The sequence below is a fragment of the Phaenicophaeus curvirostris genome, chromosome 17 (assembly GCF_032191515.1).
Source record: "Phaenicophaeus curvirostris isolate KB17595 chromosome 17, BPBGC_Pcur_1.0, whole genome shotgun sequence".
Lineage (NCBI taxonomy): Eukaryota > Metazoa > Chordata > Aves > Cuculiformes > Cuculidae > Phaenicophaeus > Phaenicophaeus curvirostris.
Window position 1 is genome coordinate 132,063 of NC_091408.1, and position 13,256 is coordinate 145,318.

Below are 13,256 nucleotides of genomic sequence, written 5' to 3' on the forward strand. Positions count from 1 at the left end.
TTACTGGTACAGCAGCTGAGCTGTATTGTGCTTAGGAGATGAGGATGATAACCTGAACAGTCCAGAGTCCTGGTGACTTACATATGTACAATAGGGTAGTTCTGGGGAGGGTGAGACCTGTGCAGGCTTGTGTCTGCCTGCTGTAGGGAGTATTGATACACAACTGTGCTGAGCCCATTGAATGGGAGACGTGTATATTGTATGCAGAGTGAGAGGACAGATGCATTGCTTGACTGTATGCATCAAAGTGACTGTGCCTGCCAGCAGGGTCAGTGACAGCTCTGGGCATATGCCTCGTGCAGTAGCCAGCATGCACAATCCCGAGGGACAGTCAGTGGCTGCTTCTGCCTGCTTGTTCCCATATCCTGCACTGAGCAGCTGCATCCTTTGCCCACAGCAGCAGATGGTAGGACACGGTCTTAATTTATTTTAAATGATAAACTCGTTTCTAGAAGCTGGGGATTTGCTCTGCGAACTACTGCCATTTTGACTTGGGCGGGTCCCTGTGTTTGTACCACAGCAGAGCTGTGTTCGTCTTCCCAAGAAATGCAGGGGCACCAATGCTAGGGGAAGGTTGGCTGCAGGACACCTTTGTGTCATTGCAGAGGCAATCCTGGAGCCACTGCTGCTTCTGAGAAAGCTGGGTCTCTGCCAAATTATCTGCAGCTCTTTTCTGCCAGGTCTTACCATGATACAGTGGACAGGTGAGACAGGGCAGGTCTTGAAAACATTCATTTTTTTTTCATTTTTTGCAGCTCTTGCTGCAAGCCTGGCTTTACTTGTACAACAAACCCCAAATAATCCCAGTGCGTTTTACTACTTTCTTGTGCAGACAGGGTCAGGGATTAAATCTCCAATCTAAACAATCTTGATTTGAGAGATAATCCTTTTGCTCGCATGTCCAATCCGGTACCAGGTAGTCTTTAAATTTCTCCACATGTCAGGGCAGAGCCTGTCCCCTCTGGGCACCTGGGCCCTGTAGCCCTGTGTGGGTTAGAAGCTGGCTCACGCTAACTTCTCAAATGGCTCCTTAGCTACAAGGTCTGCTTGTGACCCATGCACCTCTGTTGCTGGTTTTGGACATCCTGAATCCTTTTTCCTGCAGGAAATGGCTAATACGCAAGATGTCCCACACCCTGATCAGGGCTTTACACCAGGCAGGACTATTCAAGCCTGAGAGACATTTTGGCACAGCTGCGAGGGGATGGGGAAGGGTCAAAGGGTGACGTAAGGAGCTGTGCGTGGGCCTAGTGGGACCTTTGCTGCCTTGGTGGACCTCAGAACTGGAAATATGAAGATTTGTAACCAGAGACGTTGCTCTTTGTAACCTCAGCCTCAAACATCTCTTTGGCCTACTGATGGTTCCCACCATCCCTCTTCCCACTTCACTTCCACAAGCTCATGGCAGTAACCAGTTAACACACAGAGAATTTGCAAGCTTTGAAGTTGTGCTTCTGACCCAAGCGCATCGCAGTTTAAGGTGGGAAATCTTGAGAGATTAGGGAGGATCGTGTGTAAGCAATACAAATGAGCTCTGCTGAGGCCTCCCTCAGCACTGCCAACTGGACAACATTGTTCTGGCCACAGCTGCTTGCACTGCTTTGCTCACTGAACTTGGGGGACACCCAGCAGGCCACAAACACAGCGGGGAGATGGGAGATTAGTCTGGATTTGATCAGATGCTGCCAAGGCTGAGGTCTGTAATGCTGAAACAATTTGCCAGGAAATAGCGTGAGGTGAGTTAATCTGGAGAAGCGCTAAGCGTTGTGCGCTTTACGCCGCCTCTCTAGATTCAGCTTCCTAAGCCGTGTTGCAGTTTCAGAAACCCCTTTCTCCCAGTGGTGCCACAACTGCACCAGCCCAGGTAAACCAGGAGCCCAAGAGCTTATGTAACAGCACCAGGGATAGCCTCTGGAGCCCGTTCTGGCTCGGTAGAGCTGGTTAAGGAGCTGGCGGGGAGGGGATGGTTTGACCCTCACCAAACTGACTTCACTTCTGGGAGGCTGGGTCCTGATAAGAGACCTCCAAGGTACGTTATGAAACCAATGAGCCCATTTACTTCACAATCTGCAGCTCCAAGTCTTTATTTCTAAAGGCAGATGCGTTGTGAAAGACCCAAATTAATAACCCATCGCTGGGACTTGGGAGCAGCCGATGAGGACCGAAGCGCGGACCCGGGGCTCAGCCAGGCACACCCGGCTGCCGCAGCGACCCGCCGGCGGACCCGCCCCTCTCCGGGCGTCACGGGACCCCCAGCGCGGCCTCCCACGGCCCGCCGCCCGGTCCCGCTCCGCCCCGACCGGGTCGCGACGCCGCCCGTCGCCTCAGCAACCCCCGCCCCGCCCGCGCCGGAGCCCCCGTTGTGGGGGGTGGGGGGGCGGGACGCGAGGCTCCGCCCGCCGGGAAGCCTCACCCCGCCCCGCCCCGCCGCACCTCCCGCCCCGCGCCCATTGGCCCGGCGCCGCGTGGGCGCGCGGGGCGGGCGCGGGCGCCCCCTAGCGGCAGCAGGAAGGGGCGGGCGCGGCGCCGCGAGCCCGAGATGGTGGGCGCCGGGGCACGGGGGGCGCCGCTGCTGCCGCCCCTGTTGCCGCTGCTGCCGCCGCTGCTGCTGCTGCTGCGAGGCGCGGCTGGCGGCCTCGCCGACAGCGTCGTGTGGGCCGTCAACGCGGGCGGCGATGCCCATGTGGACGTGAACGGCATCCACTTCCGCAAGGACCCGCTGGAGGGCCGCGTGGGCCGAGGTGAGCGCGGGGCCGAGCCGCGGCGGGGGCGTCGCGCTGCAGCTTTCCCGTTTTCCGCCGTAACCCCCGGTTCCGCAGCCCGGCCCGGAGCCCGCAGCGCCCCGGCCGGCCGGGAGGAGGGACGGAGCGGCGCGGGGGCCGGCAGGGGCAGGGGAGGCGCGATAGGCGGCTCTCCCTGCTGAATCGGTAAAAGCTTCGAGCTGCCGGTAAGGACGGCACTAAGAGATGCTGTTACGCTTGCACTTTGGTTCCCTTTTCCTGCTTCCTTGGAAAACACTCGGGTTTCGTGAATTTTGCCCGTTTCTGATAGTCGATGCTCGAAAACTTCGTTGATTCACAAATGTGGTGAAAAGTGAGCTGTACCGAACTGCTGCTGCTGTGAGGTGACGGCAGATGAATAGGTGCGATATCTGTTGGTTTTTAAGTCTAACCTTCGTTGTTCCCGTGTCGGGTGGTGAGGATTGCCATTGCTCACCCTGTGTAAATGCCATCCTGAATGGAGAGCTGCCTGACCACACTGGATACGGAGGAGGTCACACTTAAGTATTAATGCGGTTTGGTAGGTGTTTTCCACCCCTGGTGGAAGCTGGTGCCCCAATCACACAAGGTGTACTGATGCGCTGTAGCTCAGCTTTGCTTCACAGACCTCTTACGTGTGTGACTTTAAGGAGAATGTCCTTGTTGACTTAAACGCTTTATTTTTTAGTTGAGGATAAAGAAAGGGTCTTTTTCAAGCACACTGACATGCTCTCCCCTTTGGGGAAAGCCTGTGGTGTCTCCTCTGAACAGCAGGCTGTTCCAGTAATCCCACTTCAGCCAGCAGTGCCAGGCACAGTGGAGGAGACTTTACCCCTTTCAGCTCTCCGCTATTTTTCCATCAATGGCTTTTTTTGTTGCACCATTGTTCAATTTGCTCTCTGCCTAGATAGGCATGTAATGGCCAGAGCGAAAATATGTGGCTGACTACGAGGAAATTACCTAGGGATATTGTTTCTGGGCTGTGCTGCCTCTGGACAAATAAAGCCTTTTTTTTTTTTTTTTTTTTTAAGCCTCATTCAGATGGTGTGCCCTGAAGGATGAAATGTGCTGATAGAAATTACAGAATAGCCAGGTGCCAAACATAGTTGAGTCGCAGCTTAATGCACACTGCTCCTCTGTCAGTGATGCCTGGTACATTGTGAAATCAAGCTTGCATCCATAGTTGTGTCAACACACCTCTGATATGCAAGTGACAGGTCTTCCTCTTCAGTTACCTTCTTGGCTATTAAAAGACTTCCTTCCTATGCAGATTTTCCTCTAACAGGAACTGACTTCTCCAGAGTCCTTGATTCGCTATCACTGTTATCTGTAGCTGGCCAGAAATACCTGTGTGGGAGGACAGGTTAAACTTTTCACCCTCTGTATTTCTGGTGATTAAAGTCTTCAGCCTTTGTGCCCGGGTTTGGGTGATAAAGAGGAGCAGAAGATTGTCCAAGTAACCCTGTGTGAAACAAGAGACTGAGAACTGGCATTAATTTCCTCATGCTCCTACGCATTGGCTCTGTCTTTGGCAAGGTGTGCTGGGTTAGTAGTTCTTGCTTTGTCTTGGCCAATGCAGTGTCTATTCCCATGCAAATGGATGTAGAAGTGACAAGTTTCAACAGACATCTTGTCTGAATCAACTTCTGCCTGAAGTGCCAGTGGGCAGGTGTTGTCCACTGTTCTTCCTCCTGCCCCTGTTTTGCTGGGGGATTATGTGATTGGGAGTTCTCGAGGCATGCGTCAGTTTGCTTTTGTACAGTAATACTAACACAAAAAATGTCAGGTTGGGTTAAAGTCTTTTCAGGACTGCTCTGGTGGTGGTGAAATAATGTGTAGAAAGTGGCAAAATTTATGATTTCTGTTATTTTCTCAGTTATTGCCCCATTTGGAAATACTGTTTGGACCTCTCTCCGGGGGTTGTTCCGATGCCCGCAGACAGTGCGCAGTTCAGCCGGGTGGCTGCGAATGGTGCTCTTGAGACCCATTTGTATCTTTCTTGCATCTATTGTCGTGTTTTCAAGCCAGCAGGTGTTGCGTGGCTGTGGTGAAAAGGAAGCGTTTTGTAAGATATCTAATGTTTTTCGTGCTTCTGTTGCTCCCCACATTTTCAGTTGAGAAGGTGAGGCTCCAAAATCCAATGCAATTGACTGGTAGCTTCAATCCGTTGAATGAATGAGTTGAGTTGGCCCTACGCTGACTGTTTTGGTTTTGCACTTGGAGTTTGTAATTTGAAAATGTTGTAAAGATATTGTAGGTGCTTTTCCTCTTTGAAGGAGGAGTCAATGGCCAAGTCCTTTGGCTCTGTGCCCTGTTTGTGAATCAGACTCTTCTTTCTGAAATGGTGTGAATGAGTTTACTGTGTCCTAGACTACAGCAGGCCCAGACGTGTTTTTCCTCAGGACCCGGGTTCTGGGGCTTTAGCTACCTCTGCCTCTGCTCCAGTAGTGCCTCCTTCTGGTGATGGCATAAAGGGGAGATGGGTCTGGTAAGGGCATAGGTAGTTAAGCACTTCCAGAATATATAGCATCTCTTCCATGTGCCTCAGAAATTAACCCTTCCTCTCACTGCTTTGTGCTTGAAACACAGCTTCTGACTATGGTATGAAGCTGCCAATCTTGCGGTCCAACACGGAAGATCAGATTCTGTACCAGACTGAGCGTTACAATGAGGAAACCTTTGGCTATGAAGTTCCCATCAAAGAGGAGGGTGATTATGTGCTGGTGTTGAAGTTTGCAGAGGTCTATTTTGCACAGTCTCAGCAGAAGGTAAGCAACAGCTCCTTGCTTGTCTCTTTGATGTGAGTTCCTAGCTTAAGACTGTGCATATCCAGGTTGCCTCTGCTGCTTTGCATGCTGGAGAAAGGAATGAAGTAAGGCACTAAGAGTTAACTTAATTCCTAGAGCTCTTGTGGGCTCTGAAACGTCGAGCTCTTTTCCACATTCCAGGTACACACTTGGCCTGGAGAACTGCATTGCAAAGAATTCAAAGATGTGCAGCTAAACATAATTAGCACTAGAAGTTAATGGTCTGTTTAGGTTGTGCTGGCTTTGAGAAGAAGTGTGTTTGCTGTTTTCCTGAACACGTGTTCCTGACCTGATAGCATGCTTATGCTGAAAGAAATATTGCACAAATTGAATCAGGGAGTGATTTTTGTTAAATAACCTACTCAAACCAATTTTTACAAATGTAATAAGACTTGATACGCGTTCAAAATGATCCTGAAAACATAGAGTTAAATTCGATTGTCTTTATTGCTCTTTAGAGAGGAGTAATCCCTGCCTACTTTTGAAATCCCTCATGTACAGACATGGAAGCAGAAGTACAAAGAACTCAAAGCTCTGTGATAAGTTGGGAGAGAAGTGGTGTGTGTTTTAGTCTGGCTTTCTCTTGACTCCGTCAGCTTCTTTAGAGCTCCTTAAGTATTGTGCTGCCTTCTTGCCAGAGGAGTATTTCAGGGAACAGAACTGGTGGGGTTGGCCTACAGAATGGGTGCAAAAAGCAGCCTCAGATTAAACTGAAGGGCTGAGGCGTTTTTGGTTCCTCTTCCTTCATGTAGTTCTGCTGGGATTCCCCAGGTGCTGAGTGAAGTTTGAGTCATTACAGCCCCAGGGATGACTTTCACTCTGGATTCACAGATGTGGTTAGCAGTTCAACATTTTACTTCCTTCAGACCCTGTGTACTTCACCAGCTTGTTTCCTCTTCTCTGCTCTGCTGCAGGCTGTTTGTTAGGAATGCCTTAACTCCCTTGGGTGTGGTGTGCCACAGCCACCCTGGGGTGGTAGGAGCTGATCCTCAACCAGTAGATGGAAAAAAGTTGTGATAGGAAAGTATAAAAAAACCAGAATAAAAGTGTGCTGTCCTCAGTTCTGAATAGCAGACGTAGGAGTTATTTTTAAAGTTGAGGGCAGACTTTGGGGTACTTAATGTTAATGCTTCAGTGTCTTTACCTGGCTGCTTTTGGGCTCTGAATCCTTCTCAAAGGGGTGGAACATGTCTGGTGGGACAGTGCATGCTGCAATGCTTTCTGGTGCTGGGTGCATAACAAGCAGAGACCTTTACTGTTCTGTTCCCCTTTCAGCTGTCACGTGCCTGAATCCATTCTGACACTGTCATTTCTTCCACCCCTGAAGGTATTTGATGTTCGCTTGAATGGCCATGTGGTGGTGAAGGACTTGGACATTTTTGACAGAGTTGGACACAGCACAGCTCATGATGAAATCATTCCTATGAGTATCAAAAAGGGGAAACTGAGCGTCCAGGGAGAGGTTTCTACATTCACCGGGAAGCTCCATATTGAGTTTGTAAAGGTAATAAGCTTTGCTGGGCAAAGCCCTCATCTTCCTTTTCACCTTCTTCCCCAGCTACATGATGCAGCTGTTTGCTGAGAAAGGAGAGGCAACCGTAGGTGGGAGCAATATTTCTTGCCTCAAAGCTGCAGCACTGACTTCCTTCATTGCTTTCTCTAGGGCTACTATGACAATCCAAAAATCTGTGCCCTGTACATCCTGCAAGGAACAGTGGAAGGTAAGCACAGTTTTGGAGCCAGAAGGAACTCCCCCCTTGGAGAGCAGCCTGTTGCTTCTCAGACCATGAGATCATAGCTTTTGCTGACCCACCTCTGCCAAAATCGTTTCAGCAAGTTGCTGCAGAGTGAATTAGGTGTGTAGTGTCCTACCTGTCCAAGTGTAGAAAGCTGTGTCACTTCTGGAATAAGAAGAATCAGTTTGGTTCAGGACTTTCTGCATTGCATATGGTGTAAAGAAGAAGGGAGCACATCTGGTCAGACTTAGCTTGCAGCTACAGATAAATACCCTGTGGACCTGGGTGTCAGCAGCAGCCCTGCAAACAAATAATTCACAGAGATCTTTTAGCTAGTAGTTAAATGTCTCTTACCCAGAGCTTTGTTTTGCTTTCTCAGTCCCATGACAAGGCAGAGTTTTTTTCCTGTATAGCAGTTCTTCTTTCTGGACAGCAGTGAGGAGTGCTAGTAAAGTCCTTGCTCTTTCATCACAGCCCTCTGTAAGTCTGTGCTGGAGTTAGAGCCCCTTCCAGCTCCTGAACAGAGGATCTTTGGTACCCCCTCTCTGACCAAAGCATCAATTTGCTTTACTGCTGGTCAGGGATTGCTAAGCGTTGCTAAAGATTTGGTGCATAACTGGGTGGCAGCTTGCTATGTTGGGGACGTGCAATTCAGGCTCCAGGTGTGGAGGACTGAATTTGGGTGGGGTGGGACCACGCTGCTCTGATAGGTCTGGAGCTGAGCTGTACAAGATGTGAGGTAGGACCATTTGGGGAAAGGGCTGTTCCTGTTCCTGCTTGCACCTGTATCTGCTGGTTCTGCAGGTTGCGGGCACTTGTTCTTGACTAGATCTCACTGAACAGCTGTGGTATCTGACTGTATACTCTAAGTGTGCTTTTGTGCTGTAACTTTTCCTGTGTGACAGGTAGATGGGGTGGAGGAATGTCATTTTCTTTGCAGTCAGGGTCTTTAGATGCTCTTGCATCATGCAGGAAAGAAATAGTGGTGCGAGCCGCTGTGAGCGAGGGTGCTTCTATTTCCGGGGTGCTCTGGCTGTGATGTTGATGTGGCGTCAGGTGCTGGGTTGCCAATGTGCTTGCTGGATTGAGGTGAGGGGAATGGAGTGACTTGGGTGATCTCCCAGGTTACATCCTGCCTCCTTGCAACCTTTTATCTTGTTCAACAGATGTTCCAAAGCTGCAGCCGCACCCGGGTCTGGAGAAAAAAGAGGAAGATGATGATGAAGATGAATATGATGATGGCTCCAGTGTTAAAAAACAGGCAAATAAGAACCGTGTTCAGTCAGGCCCACGCACACCAAACCCTTATGCCTCAGACAACAGCAGCCTCATGTTTCCTATATTGGTGGCCTTTGGTGTCTTCATTCCCACCCTCTTCTGCCTCTGCCGGTTGTGAGAGCAAGCCCCAAAGAGCGTCAGCCAAAGGGCTGGGAGGGAAGGAGTTGGACCGAACACAATTGCTCTCAGTTTCTCCATATTGTTCATAATTTAAGGAAAAAAAAAATTAAAAAAAAAAAAAGATGATTCATTTGGAATGAATAGCAGGTCCAGGTAAGAGGGAGCTTACCTTACCCCTGCTAGCAAGCAGCGAGGCCCTTGCGTCCCCCTTCGCACCATGTGCAGCATCTGATCCTCCCTGGGGCATCCAAGAGTAAACTGAGTCCTGGCTGCCTGTGTATTGGGCTGTTGGAAGCTGATGCTAGCAGTCCTGGGCCACATCCCACACTGAAAGTCGTGCACTGCAAGATTGCTGCCTTTACTGGGTGGAATACGGTTCCTTAAGCAGGGAAGCAGCTCCTAAAACCAAGCCTGGGTGCACATCTGGGAATATGGAAGTGTTGTGGTACTGTTGGGTCACTAACAACTATGGAGGATGGAGCCTGGCTCAGTGTCTCCCCAGATGTGTGCAGCACAATGTATGGTACTTGCCTGCATAAAGATATCAAGACTCCAGCTAGCCTCTTGGACTCTGTGGAGGTGTTCCCCTCTTAAGACTGCAAGCAGTGCTAGGAGCAGAGGGATTTTTCTGGCCTGATTTGCTGCACCAGTTCAGAGAGATTTTTCTACTTTGGCAATTTTGATGTTAGATCCATTGTAGAAGGATTCTGCTGTAGCCTATGAGAGGCTGACATTGTTAGCATCTGATGAGATGCACTTGTTTTCCATATTGATCATGGCTTTTGTTTCCTTTAATATCCTTTTCTTTTCAAAGGTTTAATTTTAAGCCCAGTCTCTTATTTTGCCCATTCTGTCAAGTGACCTCTCCTTTGGAAGAAGCTGAGAACCAGTTAATCAGAGAGGAGGTTCTGGACTTATTCCTTGGCCTTCTTAACAGTTAGCTTCACTCCCTGCCCCATGACTGTGAACATCCTGTGTTGCAGGACAGAACAGAGTGACCTTGTGGATGCTCCCTGTGAGCTCTCATTCCCTGTCATAGGAACCAGGCCTGCCTGGCAGCAGTGAGAAGCACGGTGGAGTTGGTTAGTGTCTTCAGTTAGCTTGACCTTTTGTGTATTGAGGCGCTGTGGTGAAGTGGCAGATGTCCGGCATTTCAGTACTGTAGAGCAAGGTGGTTTGTTCCCCTCCAGAGATCTGTAAGTGACAAAGGCACCTGCTTCCCCCTAGGAATATTTCTGCAAGAGGCTTCTGCAGAGCCTGTGCCTGCCTGACAGAGGCTGAGCAGAGTGAAAGCCCTCACTGCACTTGCTGATCCAGAGCTGTAGGCCCTCGGAAGCTGCCTTGCCATGGTCTTGGCCTCTTGACATGTTGAGCCCTTCTGGCTGCCAGGAATAGGGGGTGTTCTGTGTGCCGGAGCAGGATCTGGCCCAGGTAGGATTGGGTCCTTGCAGGTCAGCTTTGATCCTGGTGAGCTCTGGGCCCACAGAACACTGTCATGCTGTCACTGTTCCTAGAAGTGCTCTCTTTTTACCCACAGCAGCTGCACAGAGCAATTCCACCTTGCTGTTGTTCCTTCTGGGGCCTGAACTTTCCCAGCAGTTTTTCTTTTGTTTGACCTTCTGTAGTGGCTCAGCCTTTCTTTGAGCTGAAAAGGGTCAACAAAATTCTGTAGTTTCTGGAAAGAAGACTGAAGTAGCAGCCTTTCGGCTCTGCTGGGCTAAAGCAGCTGAAGCCTTTGCTTCCTCCTAACCCTCAAGCTGTGATGTGAGTTGCCAGCTTGTGGGCCTTGGAGTGGGAGCTGGGGCAGGTGTCAGAGCACTGCTCTGTGCAGCAGTGGAACTGAACCTTGCCATTCTGATCTCATGTATCACTGCTATGGGCCTCACCCTAATGCTGTGTCTGTGAGCTAAAAGCAAGCAGGAGGACCTTAGTTACCTTCTCTCCAGTTGCATAAGTGGTAACAGCCGGTTTGGGAGAAGCAAGAGGGTCCCTGCCACGCCAGAAGGAGAAGGCAGTCTTTAGAGAGAGCAGATCTTAAGAATAAACCTAAGCCAGGCCCTTTTTCCCTTCCCTGCGTGTGACTGAAACAGCACTGAGCCTTTTGATTATCCCAGGTGGCAGTGAGCAGAAGGCCAAATGAATTCCCTTCTCCTTTTGGTGCCTTTGCCTCAGGCTTTGAATGAAAGTCTATTGGAAGAAGCTTCTTTTTTTTTTTTTCCTTTTTTTTTAAGGAGCTTCTGAATTGGTTTTGTTTCTTCACCAAGGGACAGGCATTGTCTGCCCTTGTGATCAGTGAGGACTGTCTCACTTCCCTGGATGCCAGCTCCAGAGGTCACGGCTGAAGCAGAGAACTGCGAGCAAGTATTTTTGGTTCCAGTCCTTGAAGTCAATGGCAAAAAAGCCTAGCAGGGGATAGAAGAACTGGAAATGCTCCTTCAGGTCTGGCCTACCCTAGAAATCTCCCAAAGGCAGAATGGAGAATTTCCAGGCAGTCTGGTGCCTGTGTGTATCTGCCTGTGTGTATCTGTGTGTATCAGAGCAGAGTGAGGCATTGCTGGGGACTTGTGTTTGTATAGTGCTTGCAGCTTCTGTGGGCAGTGTGGCATAGGGGTCCTGTCCCTCAAACTTGCTCGCCAAGGGCTTGTCCTGCACCGCTTGGGTTTGAACAGGAGCAGAAACCTATGGTTTGTCGCTTGGTCTTTCTTTAAGTTGGAATGGTATTGCAGCAGCCAGGGAGATGTCTTGATATGGGAAACCAGGGTTGAACAGACCTGTCTTTAATGGAGAACAGCAGGACAGGGGAGAGGATGGGCAGGGCAGCTTCAGGCCTTAATGTGAGACAGATTCTGAGCAGCTGTGAAGTACCAGGTGTTTCAGGCTCTGTTTGGTGCTCAAGTGTGGGAGAACCATCTGCTTCTTGCATTTATGTGGTGAGGAGGGAAATATGCTTGCTGAGATTCCAAGCAAAGTGGGAGTTGGGCCAGTACTCGCCTAATTTACCTGCTGGCGCTTCTACATCTCCACAACAAATGCCAAAGTCTAATACAATTCAAAGATTCTTTTTTTTAAATGTCAGTCTGGTTCCACCGGTCTGTCCTTACTGACTAGTCCCAAATAGACTCCGACAAATATTCTCAACAGCACAAAACACAACACCAGGCTGGAGCTGTGAAGGCTTAGAGACGTGATTACACAAACAGGCCTCCTGTGCTGCAACCTTGCATCGCGCACTGCCCAGCAGGGCTGAGGCATGTGCATTTCACCTTGGATCCAAATGGATTTGTCCTAGGAGTATAGTAGCAATCGCATTGAAATGGTGCTGGACTGGACAGGAGAGATGAAAGCAGGTCCATGTCTTCCGGGACTCTGGCTTGCTCAGAGTTTATTGCTGTATATTAAATACTATTTTTGGAGGTTGGGGGGATGGTATGGGAGGGGGAGGGAGGGATGTGATGGCACTGTCTCCAGGCAGATCGGTGGGACGCTACTGCAGGTTATTGATAGGTTTTGATTATTTTTTTTCCAAAAAAGTGCTTTATTTAAAAAAAAAAAAGTAATCAACAAAACAGAAGTGCTTTCTTCCCTCCTAGAAACAGTGCTGGCTGATTAGAAAATGTGAATAATCTTTTACAAACATCAAAGGTCTCTGCTAAAGAGTTTGTGTGATGGAGATTTTAAGGCAAGGGCAAAGTACAGCTTGAACCAGTTTGACTGGGGAATGTGAATCTAGGAAATGCAGGATCTCTGCCCTGGAGTTGTTCCCAGCCACGCATAGTGGGGATGTGCTTGCCTGTGCTACCATGGCTGTTCTGTCACACTAACAGTTCCTGAGCTGGAGTGAAGCAGTGCCTGGAAACCTGCTGGCAAGTGGGACTTTTTCAAGGCTTCTGCAGGTGCTTTGTGTGTTCAGTGCTTTCCCACTCACGAAACAGCTGGGCTGGTAAAGCAGCACCAGAAAATTTGTGCTTTGTGCCAGGAGGCAGTAGCCAGGACCACAACATGCTGGTCAGATGACAGTGATGCTTGGGTCCTATCAACATGGCAGTTTTTGGTATCGACAGATGGTTCTACTGCTCCATAGCATCCAGCTGCATAGGTTCGGATGCATGAAAGTGACCCATGCTCTTGGCATCAAGGACACATCACAAACTACTTGAAGCTGCAGGTCTAAGTTGTCTGTAAAGGCTAAACAGTGTGGGGAGAGATCTCCATCTGTACTTGTCACCAGTACGAAGGGAGGATTTTTTTTATTTTACTGTCCATTGCTTTGTGTTATAACAACTTGCAGTGACATTATTTTAGTTTGTTTTGCAGCAAGCTTGTGCCCTGGGTGAAAAGCACAGACATCTATTTCTGATTGCATTGGCTTTGCAGGGACTAGTTTTGGGGAAAAGATGGATGTTGGGGTGGGTTATTTTATTTTGGTACACGGTAGCGGTCTTATTTTTTTAATTTCCCCAGGATGTTTGGTTGAGGGAATATTCTGAAATCTACTGTCTGGCAGTTTTAACCAGCAGTGTGTTAAAGCAAAATAAACAAAATTATATTGTCACTCA

The 13,256-nt window shown here is 49.3% G+C and overlaps 1 protein-coding gene across 2 annotated transcripts; it reads left to right on the forward strand.

Annotated features, from left to right (window-relative positions):
* The first annotated feature begins 2,524 nt into the window (after positions 1-2,524).
* On the forward strand, positions 2,525-13,256 carry MLEC (malectin). Of its 2 annotated transcripts, none has more exons than XM_069870639.1 (5): positions 2,525-2,741; positions 5,349-5,527; positions 6,894-7,070; positions 7,230-7,287; positions 8,469-13,256. In XM_069870639.1, exons 1-5 carry the CDS (start codon positions 2,540-2,542, stop codon positions 8,696-8,698), a joined length of 846 nt encoding a protein of 281 aa, XP_069726740.1. In that variant the 5' UTR covers positions 2,525-2,539; the 3' UTR covers positions 8,699-13,256. The 2 variants fall into 2 exon arrangements, with proteins under 2 accessions (XP_069726740.1, XP_069726741.1); XM_069870640.1 differs by lacking the exon at positions 2,525-2,741 and adding an exon at positions 2,898-2,947.

What these genes read in the sequence shown, in the direction of transcription:
- MLEC (XM_069870639.1), top strand. Translation starts at nt 2,540, where the DNA reads ATGGTGGGCGCCGGGGCACGGGGGGCGCCGCTGCTGCCGCCCCTGTTG. An exon ending in TCCATATTGAGTTTGTAAAG is followed by an intron (nt 7,071 to 7,229) that starts GTAATAAGCTTT and finishes TGCTTTCTCTAG; the next exon opens with GGCTACTATGACAATCCAAA. An exon ending in CCTGCAAGGAACAGTGGAAG is followed by an intron (nt 7,288 to 8,468) that starts GTAAGCACAGTT and finishes CTTGTTCAACAG; the next exon opens with ATGTTCCAAAGCTGCAGCCG.